The sequence below is a fragment of the Cyprinodon tularosa genome, unplaced genomic scaffold (genome assembly GCF_016077235.1).
Source record: "Cyprinodon tularosa strain WSP-4 unplaced genomic scaffold, ASM1607723v1 ctg735, whole genome shotgun sequence".
Lineage (NCBI taxonomy): Eukaryota > Metazoa > Chordata > Actinopteri > Cyprinodontiformes > Cyprinodontidae > Cyprinodon > Cyprinodon tularosa.
The window spans coordinates 4,179-21,107 of NW_024039491.1; the positions used below are offsets into that span (position 1 = coordinate 4,179).

A 16,929-nucleotide genomic window follows, 5' to 3' on the forward strand; every position below is an offset into this window, starting at 1 on the left:
ATTTCTTAATCTTTTGTTGGTTGTTTTCTTACTTATAAAAGGACAATGGAGTTTGGATCAAAACTTTGCACTGAGTTAATTTGACATGTGGGTTAAGATGATAAAAGCTTTAATGACCCACTGGGGATTCCGTCAAACACAACAGCATTTTATTTAGGGGTAACAGGAAATTGGAAAAGTGACATATGTCAGAATCTGATGAGTTTTGATTTCAACATGCCTGATTCGGCCGATGAGTCACCGGGTGGCTCCACCTTCGCTGCTCCCTCGGAGGGTTGGTCCGAGAGGAAGATTTAAACGGAAAGGAAGAGGAAGCTGAGCGCATTGAACTTCACAGCGACACGCGTTTCCTCCATCTGTCTACCAGCTTTCACCAGACCGGGCAAAAACAAAATAATAACTGTGAGTAACATTTCTCAAACAGTTTCACACACATTTAAACCTTACTGACAAAAAACAAAACAAAATAAAACAAAACAAAAAAACCGTTAGTTATCAGGGGAGATTTTCAGGTCAAAAGAAAAAAAGAAGAGGGCGTTACAGACGACTGTTGGTTTTTAAAGAAATAATTAGACTATTTTATTTAAACTGAAACACTCTTTGATATAAAGGTAGTTTTAACTTAAATGACCACGGATCGGTGTGAGAGGGTTCATACTGCTGTCAGGATGTTTATTTTTTATTTGCATGTCAATTCGCTTGTTTATTCAAACTAATTGTTCTGGTTACTGTCGACAATACCTGTGCTCTGCAGCTGTGCTGTGAACAATTGGTCTCATTGATAGGTGTAGAGTGGCTGCTGTACTTTAAAGGGAACAATATTGTTTGTAAATGTAGTGGAGGTGATGAAGAGGAGAACGTGATGACGAAGATCAGTTCAGTGTGAGAAGATGTGAAGGAAGTTTCTGTTAGTTTAAAGGATAATTGTTGGTTTTCTTTCTTCTGATCATCTAAGGTAAGACTATTCATAACTCAAGGCAGTAAAAAAAATATTTATATATATATATATATATATATATATATATATATATATATATATATATTACCTATGAGGCCATTGGATAATAGACTTTGGACTTCCTTTTTGAGGTTTGATTTTAATAATGATTAGATTAAGGGTGGGTCATACCTATTTAAATGACAATTTATATTCAATAGGGAGGAAAAATAATGATAAATGTGAAGGATGTGGAGAAAAAGAAAATGTAGAACATGTATTGATGAACTGTGAAACTTAAAGGAATATTGGGAAATGGAGGAAATATAAAGGATATTAACAGATTTAGCAAAGCATTCTTTATTTATCTACAGAATGCAAATAAAAAATAGAATTTGATGTAAAGTAACGTTGCTACACACTCATGTACAGTAGGTGGCGGTATGCACCTTAAAGTTGCTTGTGGTCCACCATAATAAAAAAGAAGAAGTAGAAGAGGTTTGATTTCATTTTAGAGAAGCCACTAGTTTGTTGTTGTTGTTTTTTTCTAGCTTTTTAAGTGTTTACAATAATTTTTTTTTTTTTTTTTAATATTGTCCCCTAAAATTACCTATCGGTCAATTGTAGGCATTTTTTTTTGGCCAGTCACATTAGCTTGCTCATTTACCTGTAAAGTGATGAAATAAATGCACAGCATAGACAAATTTGCAACTAGGGCTGCAACGAACGATTATTTTGCAAATCGATTAATTTGTTTATTTTTTCAATTAATAATATGATAGCAAAAGATTTCTTAAAAAAAAAACACTTTTTACGAAATTAAATCTAAATGGAAAATGTCTCATCACGCTTTTGGTATAATTGCAGCTCAGGTTAGGTTGCTACAGTCAGTTAAAGGGACGTTTTACAGTCTCTACACTCCAGTTAACGATTACTCGATTACTAAATTAGTTGACGATTATTTCAATAATGGATTAATTGAGATTGATCCGCTTAATTGTTTCAGCCCAACTTTCAACAATCATTTTGATCTTAACCATTTCTACAGTTTTGCCAGCTTAAGAAAATCATACAGAAATATTTCTTCATAGTGCCATTTCAGTTTTTCTAATTGGATCGCCATATTTTCAGTTTACCTTTATGTCCTGTTTTCTTTATGTTTTGTAGATTTTTTTTCTCTCTGAAGCTGTTCAATTCCCTTTTATGTTACTGATAGAAAAAAAAATACTCCTAAATTAATCTATGAAGTAATCTAACCTTTTTCAACTAAGCATAATGTTATGTGAGCTTTTTTTCTTTTTAAAGGAAGGGCAAAAAAAGGAACAAGGTGTGGTATGCGTTCCTCAGCTGGTTATCAGTGATGCCTTTTTGTTTTTGTCTGATTGTCCGCTGAGTCAGATTATGGGTCTCTAACAGACTGTTGACAATGCAAACATAATCTCTAACTAATGGTTGTGAGGACAAGATGGTCTCAAGGTCGACCAGCCCATATCTCAGCCCTGTGGGTAATGTCAACACAGTGCCAGTGCTGTTACCATCTCCTCTGTGTTACTGTCTGTTATCGCATCAGCCTCCAATGTCAACATCCTCTCTGAAGGGTTTGCATTAATAACCTGAGAGCAGATGGCGAAGTGAAAGACAACAGGGTAGGAACTAATGCTGACCTTTTTCTTGCCAAAAATATTTGTTGTCACTTCTTGTAGTTTTTGAGCTTTTGTGGTAGTTTCCTTAGTTAATCAGTCTCTTCCTGTTGGTCCACTTAGTGTCATTTTGATGAGTAAAAGCCTAAAAAGATTGTCAGACATTTTTTCAGGTGTATTATTTAGCTTATTGATGCCCAGTTTGCTCTAACCTTTTCTGATCCTACTATGACAGAGGGGTGTTCTGTGTTTAGCTGCTAGTAGGTGCCTTCATAATGGCAGCCCTTGGTAAACATCTGTTCTTTGCTTAAGGCCCGGCGTTGGCTGGTTAGTTAGCTTAAGGTCTGGTATAGATCTGTTAGAAAGTGATAACCAAAAGCTTACATCATCTGACTGCTTTTCAGGCAAATTTTTTATGACGTATTTCCAGCTTAAACCAATAAGGATGGGCTTTTACGATCAGTGGTGGTTAAAGGTTGTTTGGTTGATGGATTAATTTATTACAGTGCCTTTTATGAACGTTTCAGACAAGGGCTTATGTATTGTTAAGTCTCTGTCGTTGGTCTTTAAATTGGTAAATGTTGATCATTTACAGGTCGGTCATTCGCAAAAAAAAATCCAGTGGAGGAAGTACTGTCCAATTGTTTGACAACATGACATTATGTCAGGATTTAAAGCGGTTTGATGTTTTTCTTTTGTACCTTGTTTTTAGAAGAACTGATCTTGTTGTAGTTTCTTAATCGCGTTGCACTCTTTGCTCTATTGATACCGTGTATAGCAATACTATGATAAAGATTGCAACATAATATATTATTATACTCTTAGATGCATCTAATTTCATTTCCAAATTTCTTTTTGTTGTTGTTGAGGGGGGTGTTCTCACCCTAAAATAAAAATAATAAACAACTTGCGGTTCCTCCAGTATTTGGCTCGTTATGACTTCACAAGCATTAAATGAATTATGATTCATTTAATGAATAAAAATGGAAAAAAAGATATGTTTTCTGTGCACAGCGTTGTCTGAAAATCCCTGTTCGCAAGTTGGTTGAAGTGGCAGTAGGCTCAGCCATAATAAACAATGCTTGAACAGCTTTATACATATAAGTGAGTCCAGTTTATATTTGCATGGGTGTTTGTTTTCCTTGTGTCTCCCAATCTTTCAACCAAAAAAAAAAGTTTTTGATGACAAAATTCTTCACCCCGGCGCATTGCTCTCTGCTCGAACCTCCCCTTATCCTCTCCCTAACAGCAATCGTAGCATGAGAGCCTTGTGACTCTGACTGTAGCAAGCCAGAGAAACACTGGAGAGTTAGAGAAATGGAGATTGCTTTAGTTTCAAAGCTCAACATGACTACAGTATTAATTTGGATTAAATCCAAATGGCAATATTTCCGTCTATTGCAATCGTTTCTTGAACAGTATATCATCCAGAAGAATTTGTATTACTGTGACAGGCCTGAAAAGATAGCCAAAAATATTTCTGTAGGGTGGCTGAAAATGTACGGTTCCCAGAACCTGTTTAGGGTTAGTCTACACTTATCACACAGGAAAATGAATTGAGTACAACATGCATATTTCCCATGAAAATCACTCAAGGTGAATTTTATTTTCATGAAGCCCCAGGTGATAAAAAGGCATACATTAATACATCTAGTTTCTTAATTACTCCTTTACGGTTCTGCATTATATACACATTAAATGTGTTGAGCAGCTGTTCTTTCTTCGCCATAATTTGCGAGGTGTTTTAAGAAGAGTATAAATTCTGCATTCTTTAATGTTATTACCTTGATGTAATTAATAACTCTGGTGTTGCTGTCAGTTTAAAGTTGATGTACTAAAAATTTGTCAAATTAGTTAGGGCATACTACTTGAGTGTTCCAGCTGCCCCCCTCTGTTTTAGAGGGGAACTGCTTGTTCTGGGGGGGGCTCATTATGTGCAGCTCACCTGGCAAGGGTGGCCAATGATTAGCTAAAGGGGGCCAGGGCCTGGGTTGGTTGATCATAAAGGGACCTTACAAACTTTCCATGGATTAGAACAGTTGACGATTCGTTCAGTTTTTAATGACGGATTATAAACTGAAGGAGCCTAACAGTACAGGGGAAATTGTAGCGTGGCAATCTGTTGTTTTGAGCCCTTATGATCCCTTTATTTAAATTTTTGCTGTTCTTTTTATCTATAAGGAAGTTCTAACTGCCAGCAAGGGCAAATTCCACTTAGGTGTGTGTGTTTGAACAGTTTGATCATTCATTATTGAAAAAAAAAAAAAAATTAGATCAAAGGTCAGATAATAAAAACTTTGTGTTGGAAACTATGATGGATGAAAATGTACGCCAAAAACTAATCCTCTTATCTTTATCGTATTTGATAAAGGATCAACGTTAGAACTTGGCTGTTTGTTCCCATAACAGCTTGTAACTTGTATATAATTATTTGTTCTGCGTTTTGGTTGATCTTGACATACATGGAGGGCTTCATTCCGCTCATGTTCAAATCTTGCACAATCCCGACCTGTCTACCAGGTTGGTTTATACACTGGTTTGCTCTTTAAATGCAAGGCTTAGATAATTATCCTCTACCTCCGAGATCTCCCTCAGAAGTGTTCACTTTCTGACCTGGCATGTAGTCAGACTGAAATAGCTTACTGTAAACACATTCTTCTCGTCTTTTAATGTGACTGTCAGGTTTGAATGAACCTGAACCAGTTAATTTTGTCTGTGGAAAGTTACAGTAATCTGAGTCCTCGCTGAGACCAGGAGAGAAAGGAGAAGGAAGGGCGGGAGGGGGGGAGAGAGAAGAGAATGAGGTTGGTGTTCATCAGTAGGCATGGTCTGAATACTTGAAGTTTGGGATGATACTCTCCGCCCACCCGATACAATGCAGAGACACTGGATGCTAGCATGTCGGTCCCCCAACAAGTTTAGCAGCATTCCTCAGCCTGGAGGAGGAGGGCTTGTGACTGTGGAGGGGTCTGGTGATCAAACCTTATTGCTTTTTTTTTTTTTTTCTTTGCTTTAATCCATGCTTTGTGTTATTAGTGAGTGCTATTTTTATCTTCCCTCTTGCATGCATGCCTGAAGTCCAACATGCATGAACATAACTGCTTCCGTAAAACACTTTTATACCATCCCTTTGAAATTTATTGTGCATATTAGAATCAAAACGCTACTACATCAGTTTTCTATTCCTCTTTTTTCTGTTTAAAAAAAAAAAATCAGAGATGCACCAATCAGGTCATTATTGTCCAATTGCCCTTTGGCCTGGGCTCAAACCTTTTTCTATGAATTTTTCTAATCATTAAATATATTATTCAGAATGCTCTTTTTGCTGATAAAAATTCAATAGAAGACATGTATTTGTTTGCATATACGAGAATATCCCTTTGATTGCTCATTAGGGCAGAATCGGCAAACTTCCTTTCTTTTTTTTTTTTACTCTTGGCGAACACATGAGTTGCTGTTTCCGGTCTGTGTCAACACGTTTTAAAGGCAGGTGAGAGTCCAGGGATATTTCAGTTCTCATTAGATAAGTCTTCTTTCTTCATGCTTTGTTTAAAGATGACAAGCAGGATAGCTACAGGCTTCCAACGAGAAACGGAAATGACTACTAACTTTGAAATATCTACTTAAATGCTAGTTTCTCTCCAGATGTTTAACAATTTTTTTGGAAATCTCGTGTGTAAACAAACAAACAAAACAAAACAAAAAAGCCTAATATGTGGAACTTGCTAAATTTTATATCGCTCTAGATGTCTCAGTGTTATCTGTTGTGTATGTGATGATAAAGTAAAGTATACCTAGCCGGTTCTGTCTGATCATGACTCAAATATCCCAGTTTAACTTCCTGTTTTAGAAAATATGTAGTACGGCATGTCGGAAGCACAGGCTGGGCAGGTGCAGAATGCCTACTTTTGCTGTTTTAAATGCCTTCTGATGACACGGCTGCAGAACAAGTTAGGATGAGATTAGGTCCAATGTATCGGCTCCTACGCATTAGAGAAGCTACTTCCATCTTTGGCCACTGGAACAAAGGCCATGTTTGCAATATTTCCACCTTGAGCATGTCACCCCACTGGGTTTACTGGACATGCATGACTGCTTTTGTTATGTAATAATGTATGTTTACAGTAACAGTTTTCACGTGGTCACCTTTTACACAGTAGTCAGGATGGGGAATTCTGCCTGGGTTTTGCAGTGATGCCTTGAAAAGTCTTGTTAAACTACATTGCAGAAGTTATTTAACTGCACTCCCTTTCTTAGGATGTCAGCTGGAGGGCTAAACCTGGCAATGACGATCACGTTTAAGACAAATGTGACGATGATGAAACTTAAACAATCCAGTGCTACAGTTCCTTTTTCACTATCAGGCAACTTGAGTATTTTTTTAATCTTATATACCGTCCAATTTGTAATTATTTGGTTTGAAATCCAATAGAAGCACCTTAATGTTAAACAGTAAATGCATAAAAGGTTTAACTGTAAATGCTAAATAGCTTCTTGTTGCTTTGCTTACTATTCATAGTTTTTTTAAACTGATTTGCATGTTAAACTGGTTGAACAATTTCCCACTTATTTATTTATGTGTTGTAACATAGTTCATAAATTAAAACGCATTATATGATTAGACACAGGCTGATCTTTCCCAGCCTTATTTCTGTTAATTATGATTGTCCCCTCTCAGCCCATTCAAACATATTGAAAATTAAAATATATCACCCAGATAGAGCTTTTTTATTACAGAAATTGGCGTCTAATGTAAATCAGGTTAATTCCTGCTTAGATTACTTTTTAAAAGGTACTTTAAATTTTTCAAGCCAGCCCAACAAGAACAGAATCTAATATTGGGTATATATCTTTAATTTATTTCTTTTTATTTTTCCCTACCTGCTAGCTGGAAACGAGCAGGCTGCATGTGCTGCACGGAGGGGCGAATTGTTGCAACTCTTCTTTCCCCATGCCTTTGCAACTTTCTAACTGTCCATTATTTTATTACATAACTGAAAAAAAAGGGGGGGTTGAAAATGAGCTGTTATCAAGATCTCACCTGTATTTTCAAAGCTACAACTGCTTGTTTGTTTTGTTTTTTTCTTTGCATCGCAGACAGGCATTTGCAGAATGCAAGCCACTTTGCTGATAAGCATGACTTTTGAATGTGATAAGATCAGAGTTTACAAATGCTGTTAAACCGCCATAATTCCCTGCACCATTGATGTTTTCACCTCACACATCCCAACGGACTTTAGATGAGGGGGGTGCTGGTCTCATAGGTCAAGATGACAGTCTTTAGTTAAGCTTTTCATGCGGCAGCTACCTGATACAGAGTTCTTCTTGGGTGTGCTTTGGTATTCAGAGGGAAGAGTTTAAAGTGCACTGGAGTGTTTCTACCCCCACCCCCTTCTCTAGTGTGGAAGTCTTTTGGTCAAACCTGCCTGGCTGGAAACAGTAACACCTAAGACTATTTACAAGACTCTCTCACGTGTATGACGTTTTCAGACATCTGAATTGTGCTGCAAAGCTTGGGTCTTATGTAAAATGCAGCCTTCGGAGATGTGGCAAAAGCTGCTGGATCACAAGTTTGTGTTTCTTAGTTTTACGTAACTGGTTCAGCCTCCAGGATCAGAATCAGAAGGTACATCACTGTATTTTGATGAGGGAGGAAGATTTCAGGGAAATGAAGCTGGGAAGTGCTGGTTGTTTCAATGGTAAAATTCAGAAGTTTGAGGCATAATCCTGAGGTAGAAGTAGTGAGCCAGATTAGGTTTGTGTTAAAAGTGGGTGTTGGCAGGGGCTATTGCAGACAGTGTTGACACCGAGTAATCTCACAATCCCTGCTTAGAGTTTGCTGGCAACTGTACTTGACCAAAGGTTCTGCAAAGTTAAAATGATTAATTATTTCATGAATTTTAGGAAAGTCCAGGAGATGGGATCTTCACAGCTCTTTTGAACTAATCCTCTTAGGTGGTCTAGAACTCTTGTATTAAAATTTTCAGTAGAACCACAGTGGATGTACCTGTAATAGAAATCAAATTTTTGTTCCCCAATAACAAGTGGGCTTTATGGGGATCGGGTTTCTGACATTTATAAGACTAACTGTACAAACTTGTCTGGAAATGGGGGGGGATCAGAAGTATTCCACATATAACCATAATATAAAGGCTCAATATGAATACATCCAATTGTAACTCCTATTCCTTTACCTTCACATTCATTCAATGCTAAGAACTGCATCGTGGGTAGAAAAGGAACTCTGACTACTGTGCTGGATCCAGAAAGCCAACAACCATTAAGCGATAGGAATACATATGGATGATGCTAGTCAAACTACCTGAAGCTGTCTACCAAATCAAACCAGTATATGAGAGTGTGTGCATTTGCATGTGTCGCATATAGTAAACATTAAGGATTAATGTATTTCTAATTTCTGTGAGGTGGCTGCATCTATACGGCATGTCAGGAAACAAAATGTGGGATTCTTTATGGCTCCTTGGCACCAGATTAGAACGTTGTATACTCCCTATGCTGAAGGAACTATGATGGAAAGCAAACAGGCTCCCTTTTCTACCTCCTTCCTTGCTGTCAGCAGTATTCAGAAAGCACTTATCATGAAAAACTGTTATGTGCATCTGCTTTGGCTTTACAGACTTTCTAAATTTGATGTATTTGGATTGAGCCATATTCTCAGACACACTTCTAGATAGAACTGATGAGATCCTTTCCAGTGGTAGAACATGTTAAAGGACTTATTTTAGTTTAAACAATCTGCAGCTTAGCTTGCAGATCCTCTCAAATAGCCCACCCATTCTTTAAAATCCGGGCGTCTTTCGAGTAAACTCCTTCTTTCTCAATAACCATAGATTCTGATGGTAGGTAAGGGTTGGGGTATGAATAGACATGTTAAGCATGTTGTTTTACTCTTTAATGATCAAACCAACAAGTCATCATAATAGTAATTAAAAAGAAATTAAGACTATCCATAGACATTCTTTTCCACACAGTCAGCAAACTAGTTTGAAATAAAGATTATCCTTAAGTATTTCCAAATGGTTGAAGTAATTGTTGATAATGTTCCTGCCTTGCATGGCTGGGTGTGGCATGGACATTTGAATTAGTGGTTTCCTTGAGGAGAGCCAAATGTTATGCAAGCCCTGCAGAAGAATTTTAAGTATTATCTTATGAGTCATGTCTGCATTGGTACAGTTATTTTTTTTTACCACGTTCGCTTTTCCATCCATGCCTAAACAAACTTTTGCCTTATCAGCTGCTGGTTCGAGTGTATTTTTCATATCCTTCTCTTTTGTTTATCATATATATAATAATGGATAAGAGGTAAGAAGATCAAGCTGTAGTTGAAATTGGTGAGTCAGAATTGACAAGGTGGTGCAAATGTTTAATATTCTTTAACCCTTCTGTTCAATTTTGGACTCTTAGGTCATGATCTTGTCGCTCAACAGAGACAGAAATTGAGGCTAGTTTTCCTATACGGGTGTTGGCTGGGTGGAGGGCCAGAGGAGCCACAACAATAGCCCCCTTCATGATAACAGAGTCTCCTCTGATTTCTTGCCCGCTCCATGTGAATAATATAATCGTCCAACCCGGAGGGGGGGGGGAAACTTGCCTGGCAACTCTGGAGTAGTGTGTTTCAGGGAGTACAGGGTGTGACTGGGAGAGGGATTGAAAGCTAATGGAACTGCTACATGTTAATGTAGAGGGGATGATTATGCATCAATTTCATGACTTTGAATAGTTTTGGTAAGGTGGGCTTAAAAAGGGGCTGTATGTCCCCCTAACCCCAGTTGTCTCTTACGGACATACAGGACGCTCACACATAGCGCTCACGCTCCCTCTTTTCCTTCCTTTGGCTCTGCCTTTTCCCCTCCCTCTTCTTCTGAAGGCTGGGTATTCATCCACCATGTGAGTCAGGGAGGGTGTGGACTTGTGGAAGACTGCTGGTACCAGTCACAATCTGTCAGCTTTCTTTCTCACTCTCCTACCCCGTCTCCGTCTTGCCTTCCTCTTCCCTCTCTGCTACTTTCTCTCTTTCTTTTTTTTTTTTTTTTTTTTTTTTTTGCTGCTGCCTGCCTTCCTGCACTTGAACTCTGCTGCGAGGTTTTGCCAAACCGTAAAAGGAGATTGGCGCTTCTATTTAAGGGAAAGAAAATAGTCTGTTGTCAAAAAGGTAAGTATTTCAACTTCAATTTGAAGGTAAAATGACTTGGCTGTCTAATATGCTCTCATTTTCTTCTTTTTGGTTTATGTATACGTTTATGTATACTTGACCTTTTTTCCCAGAGTTTTTCTTTCCTTGTTCTTCTCTAGTCTTTGTTCATCATTAACTTCAAACTCGTGAACTCCTTTTTTCCATCTGTATGATTCATTGACATGGCTGTCCTAGGGGAAAAAAGTTACCCCTCCTTTTCTTCATTGCTACAAACCAACGGTTTACTGTCAAACTTCTCTTTTTTTTCAATGAATTGTAAATGTTTTAGGAAGTTTAGTTTCAGGGTTGATGCTGGTGACCGAGATGGAGGACAGATGGCATTTTCTCTGAGCGGCTTAAATATTCACATGTCCACAGTTAAATTGTATCACTGTGTCATGGGAATATACCCCCCCCCCCCCCCCCCCTTTTCACAGTCATGAGAAAATCCTTGTCGTCCTGTGGAGATATCTCGACTTCTGCTGGTATAGGGGGATGGCAAAATATGGTGTATAACCTTTAACACAAGTTGAAGCCTCAAAGTTCTGTTTGATCCTTCAGTTGATGAACATTGTAGGCAGGGAATTGTATTGGATTTGGGTGAAATGGTTAAAGTGGTTTCCTTGGGCTGGTAATGAAAGGGGTCTCAGTTTCTTTGAATTTCTATCTTCTTCTTCTGGCTCTCAGAAAATGAGAATACTTTTCTTCAATTAGTTGCGATTACAAGATTTTTCTGCTTTGTATAATGAGATTTGTTGGTCTGTGTTTTTCAATTTCAATGTGAAAGGCTAGTTTTTGTAGTTTCACCTAAAATTAGGAACTGTAGTTTAAAATAATAATCTGACTCCAATCTCCTACTAATAATAAATTGAATCATCTCTGCATTTAATCCATTCCCTTGGAGAGCAGTGAGCTGCCACTGTGCGGTGCCCGGGAAGCAGTGTGGGGTTAAGGGTCTTGCTCAGGGACCCAGAGTGGCAGTCTGCTGGAGTGGTGCTTGAACTCAGAACCTCTTGGAGCCAAGTGCAATGGCCTAACCACTAGGCTGCCACTCCCCCTTAACTATTAACTATTGCTTAGTATTACTGCATAGTTATAAAGAATTCTCCTTAAATTATGTCTAATTTTTTTAAATCAAATTCAGACTGGGGTTTAAACAAACGTCATTAAACATTAATCCTTACTTGCCCTCTCTTTCTGTAACTTTGGGTTTAAATCTATCCTGAACCTTCACATGGCTCAGTTTCCCTTCCAGGCAGGCCTTGTAAGTGACCTTCTAGTTGCTCTGGATAGCGGTGGCTCAGTTAAGGTGAAAGGATTCGACCGGGTTCTGATTAAATTGTACAGTATTTTCTTTCCCAGAACAAGACACACTCAAGACTTCTGACATTAGTTTTGCCATAATGTCAGGTGCCTCACCAAATGTCCCAACACTGAATCCAAAACAACCTCAGCTTTTTATGTAAGAGCTGTGTGAAATGCCATGTTTCTGGATTGTTATACAACATCAGCACGTGCACGTGTTGTGGCTATGCTTTGGTCTGCACTCTGGCACTGATCCATTTTTTATGTTTTTGTTTTAAAACGCTCAACAAAAGGAAACTGGTCGCTTAGCTGACAAATTTGTCTGGTATGCCACTCTTTCACCTGGAATCTTTGCAGGAAGTAACGAAGGAAGTTTATGAGGTTTTGACAAAATGTAGTGATAAACGAGTGGAAAAATTTAGAAAGGGCTACAAAGGGAATGAGGAAAAAACGTGTCACTATTATTTTTCCATCTTTTGCTTTCGGAGTACATGTTCGTATTTGGCTAATCACTGACTGGTATTTGGAAAACTTTTCACCAAGAGTAAACTACTGTCAGATTTCCATGATTTTGTTTGGCAAAACACAAGGTGCATTTTCTCCATAACATTTCCCCTGCAAATTTTTTTTTCTCATGTATATCCTCCCTTCCCCTCCCTCTTGGCAGGTACTCTGTTATCTCGGCTCTAACCTTCATTCCAGAAACAGAAATTATTATCGTCTAATGATATTAGCTTAAGGAAGGCCGTGGGCAGTGAAAACTCAACATTATAGATTGTTCTTCAAACAATGGTCTTCTCAGGTCAAGCCGCACCCTGGAAATCTTTACCTTTCAGCTTCCACCTAAGTTTTTTCTTTTTATATATTTTCAATAACTTAAACTGGAGCCTGCAGCATCGTTCCTGAACAATACTAGTCAGTATTTGTACATTTTAATAGTGTTTCTTTGCCAAGGAGGGGTTCTTGTCATGGAAATTGTATTGTCAGGGTTGAGTTTTGGTACTCTGTGAACTCTTTGACCAATAGTTGCATAACTTTCAGGGGGTTTTTTTTTCATTCCCAGTGGAATTTATTCAAGGAAAGCAGTTTGGATATTGTCTTTGAACCCATGGGTCCCGACTACTGAACACAATCGGTTTACTGTGCGATGTGGGTCGTGGCACCGCCTCTCGCATATCAGGCCATATCTGATGTAGAGTTTCAGCCAAGAAAAAAAATAAATAAATAAAATATATGTATATATATATATGTATATGTATATATATATGTATATGTGTATATGTATATATTTTAATAAGAACTGGTACTTAACATTTCAGCAAGTAAAAGCTGAAAGTAATGGGCAGATGCGTTAAAAAAATTAAAAGGTTTCCATTGGTTTTTGTAGAGAAAACTAATAGTCTGCTGTGATGTTTATTTTTTTTTCCCACAGATAACTAGGTCTCAACAGTTCACAACTACAGAAATGCTTCGGCAACTTCAGGAGATGGGCTCTCACGCCCTGGATATCTACGACTACCTCGTGGCACAAGTCGGTAGGTGAATTACCAATTGAAATACAGGAGGGGAGTTATTTTTGTTTTCCTTCATCTGATTAAAAAAAGTTATTTTTTAAATCCAGATCCTCGGATAAAGGAATACCCGTTGATGCAGAGTCCTGTTCCGATGACTGCAATATTGTCGGTCTACCTGTTTTTCATTCTGTACCTGGGACCTCGCTTTATGGCCAACCGGAAACCCTTCCAGCTGAAGGAGCCCATGATCGTCTACAACTTCCTGTTGGTTGCTCTGTCAATTTACATTGTGTATGAGGTTAGAATCTTTCACTTTCTCGAAAAATTGAGCTTTATTAAAATCTGTGTCATGGGATGCGTTTGTAATAGAAATATTTTTTTATGTTTAACCTTTTTTTTTCTTTTTCTCCAGTTTATGATGTCCGGTTGGGCTACTACATATACATGGAGATGTGATGCAATCGATACCTCTGACAGTCCTCAGGCTCTACGGGTACGTTCACAAAACTCAACAACTTCTAGTTAAGGCAGGGTGTGATTGCTTTAATGTAGACTTTATGAAACTGGACCCGCTGTTAAAGTGATTCTTTTCTCTAGATGGTCCGGGTGGCATGGCTCTTCTGGTTTTCAAAGATAATTGAACTGATGGACACAGTAAGTCCAGTTCTTGTCGCCCTCCTTTGATCATCTGTGGATCAGCTTAATTTGAAGGTGAATAATAATTGTTTGTTTCCTTAGATATTCTTTGTGTTGAGGAAAAAGCACAGCCAGATCTCTTTCCTGCACATCTTTCACCACTCCTTCATGCCATGGACTTGGTGGTGGGGAGTCGGCTATGCTCCCGGTAAGTACACATCAAGCTGATCTGAAAATAATTAATTAATAGACAGGAGCCTCCCTGTTGGGGTTCAGTTCAAGCATTTCAGACCAGAACAATGGGTTTAGTCTTGTTGGATGTTTTGCCAAAAAAAACTTGTCTTATCTGCTTTAGATGTAACAATTTGAGTGTAGTCTTAACGGCTCCAAGACAATGATAAACCTTAAGGCCGTGTTGATAGTGAGGCTTTCTTGTTTTATTTATGGTAAGGTTGAAGGTTCGAACTGAAGGATTTGGTCTAATGACACTTGTGTTTTGCCTTAAAAGGTGGAATGGGATCTTTCCACGCTATGGTGAACTCTTCAGTCCACATTATCATGTATTTCTACTATGGCCTTGCTGCTGCTGGACCTCGTTTCCAGAAGTTTTTGTGGTGGAAGAAATACATGACTGCCATTCAGCTGGTAAGAAAACCCCTGGTTGTTCTTTTATGGAAAGTAACTTTAAGACATTTGTTTGTTCCGGTAGTCAATTTACCCCTGATCTTATTTTCTTTTTCCCCCCTCCAACAGACCCAGTTTGTCCTGGTCTCTCTGCATGCCACCCAGTATTACTTTATGGAGAGCTGCGACTACCAGTTCCCCACCATCATTCACCTCATCTGGATGTACGGCACCTTCTTCTTCGTTCTCTTTTCCAACTTCTGGGTCCAGGCCTACGTGAAGGGGAAGCGGCTGCCTAAACAGGAAGTCAAGCAGCAGAAGAATGGCGCAGTGGCATACACAAATGGCAAACACCAAGAGAACGGGAAAGTCCACGAAAACGGCAAAATGTACGAGAACGGCAGCAGTAATGGCATCCATCACCACCCAACTATCAATGGCACCAGCAATGGCTCCACTCCCTACGAGAACGGCCGCTCCCAAAATGGCAAAATGAAAAAGGCTTAGAAACTTTGGAAGTATGACCTAGTCTGCTTATTAAAATTACAGTGGATTCCAAAGATAATTTGAATGTTTTACAGTTTTTTTTTTCTTATTTTTTTTTTTTAGTGTTTTGTGTAAAAACATGGGAGAAAAATGTGGTCAATGACTTCCACAGCTTGGGTTCCACACTTGGTTTGTAGGTTTTGTTGGTGTTTTGCATTGTGGAACCATCGATTGGGACACGGTGAATGAAGAGAAGATGTTTTAAATGTTATGTCTTCACTGATATTGAAAGAAACCTCATAGTTCAGTATCACACTGGTGGCCTTTCAGCCTTATGCTGACCTATCTAACCCCTTCTGTGGACAGAAGACTGTACAGTTTCTATGGAAAAAAAAAACAAAACAGTTTGTAAATAGTTTTACAGAAAGAGGAAAAAAACTAATTATATTGGTGTGCTTTCTAAATTTTGTTACCTTGTGTATTTAAAATTTAATTGCCAATAAATTGAGTCTTAAATTATCTTTAACATGTTGGCATCTTTCTTAGTACGTGGCATATGAATGACTTGCTGAGTTTTCACTTTATTTTTTAGGTTTTATGTCGTGCTGCATTGCAACAATAAAGGGACTATCTGCACAGCTTGCAAATGCTCCATTCCCAAACAATCTCAAATATGTGGATAAAGTAGGAGGTAAACAAGTGACCTATTGTGCTTCAGCTTTTTCCCTCCCAGTTCATGGCACAAGAGAAGGCATGTTACAGACCGGATATGCCCCTGAGATTTGGCCACGTGTTTGTTTTGATGAATGGCTAATAATGGATTTGGATTTGCATAATCTATGTATTGCAAAATCAAATCTTAAATGAACAACAGATGAAATATAAAAAAATAAAAAAAAGACAAAAGAGGTCAGATGTTTTCTCTAGGTTCTTATTTAAATACTCTTAAGTATTTTTTGCCAGTCTATACTATGCTTCAGATGTCTGATTTACCTTCTCCAACACTTTTTAAAACCAGTTTAGTGACCCGTTTGAGTTCTTTCAGGAAAAAAAGTTGTACTTTTTATTTTACATCTAAGAATTGAGTTCTTCAAACTGTATGAGTTTGGTCTTCATTGGTATTGTGCCCCCCATGGGAAAGTTACTACGGCAAATGCTTCACAGTAAAAATCTGTCCGTATAAATCTGATTTAAAAGTAGGAAAGTGATATTTTTAAAGTTTAATTTCTGTAGGATCCAACTGATGGCTGGTCTGTTATGGAGGAGAGACATTTCTTAAGGAGACGATTTAAAGTAATCAATAGTAATGTTAGGATATCTATCCTAACAGTAATGTTCCCTTGCCTGAAAGAGATTTCATATTGGAGTGAGTTAAAACTAAAGTGCTTAAACCCTTGACAGTAAAGCCACTATTAAAGCAGGTTCCTTGTTATTTATAACTATCACACTAAACATTTTGGATGCAATTCTGTACTAAAAAATTTTTTTAATTCCACAAGAAACTATAAAGTGTAAGTCAAGCAACGGCCGTGTTAAAAAGTTCTTCTGTGGTGCTGTTTCTCAGGCTAATTTTATTCAGTATTCACCCCCACC

At 38.1% G+C, this 16,929-nt stretch overlaps 1 protein-coding gene across 2 annotated transcripts; it reads left to right on the top strand.

Annotated features, from left to right (window-relative positions):
* The first annotated feature begins 246 nt into the window (after positions 1–246).
* elovl1b (ELOVL fatty acid elongase 1b) lies at positions 247–15,862 on the top strand. Of its 2 annotated transcripts, none has more exons than XM_038269675.1 (8): positions 247–402; positions 13,509–13,611; positions 13,698–13,888; positions 14,003–14,083; positions 14,188–14,244; positions 14,329–14,434; positions 14,735–14,871; positions 14,980–15,862. In XM_038269675.1, the coding sequence occupies exons 2-8, from the start codon at positions 13,542–13,544 to the stop codon at positions 15,355–15,357; spliced, it is 1,020 nt and encodes a 339-aa protein (XP_038125603.1). In that variant the 5' UTR covers positions 247–402; positions 13,509–13,541; the 3' UTR covers positions 15,358–15,862. The 2 variants fall into 2 exon arrangements, with proteins under 2 accessions (XP_038125603.1, XP_038125602.1); XM_038269674.1 differs by lacking the exon at positions 247–402 and adding an exon at positions 10,598–10,750.
* The last annotated feature ends 1,067 nt before the right edge of the window (positions 15,863–16,929 follow it).

Excerpts from the sequence above, each read along its gene's own strand:
- elovl1b (XM_038269675.1), top strand. The coding sequence starts at position 13,542 with ATGCTTCGGCAACTTCAGGAGATGGGCTCTCACGCCCTGGATATCTAC. Across the intron at positions 13,889-14,002 it reads CAATTTACATTGTGTATGAG|TTTATGATGTCCGGTTGGGC; the intron begins GTTAGAATCTTT and ends CTTTTTCTCCAG. Across the intron at positions 14,245-14,328 it reads TAATTGAACTGATGGACACA|ATATTCTTTGTGTTGAGGAA; the intron begins GTAAGTCCAGTT and ends TTGTTTCCTTAG.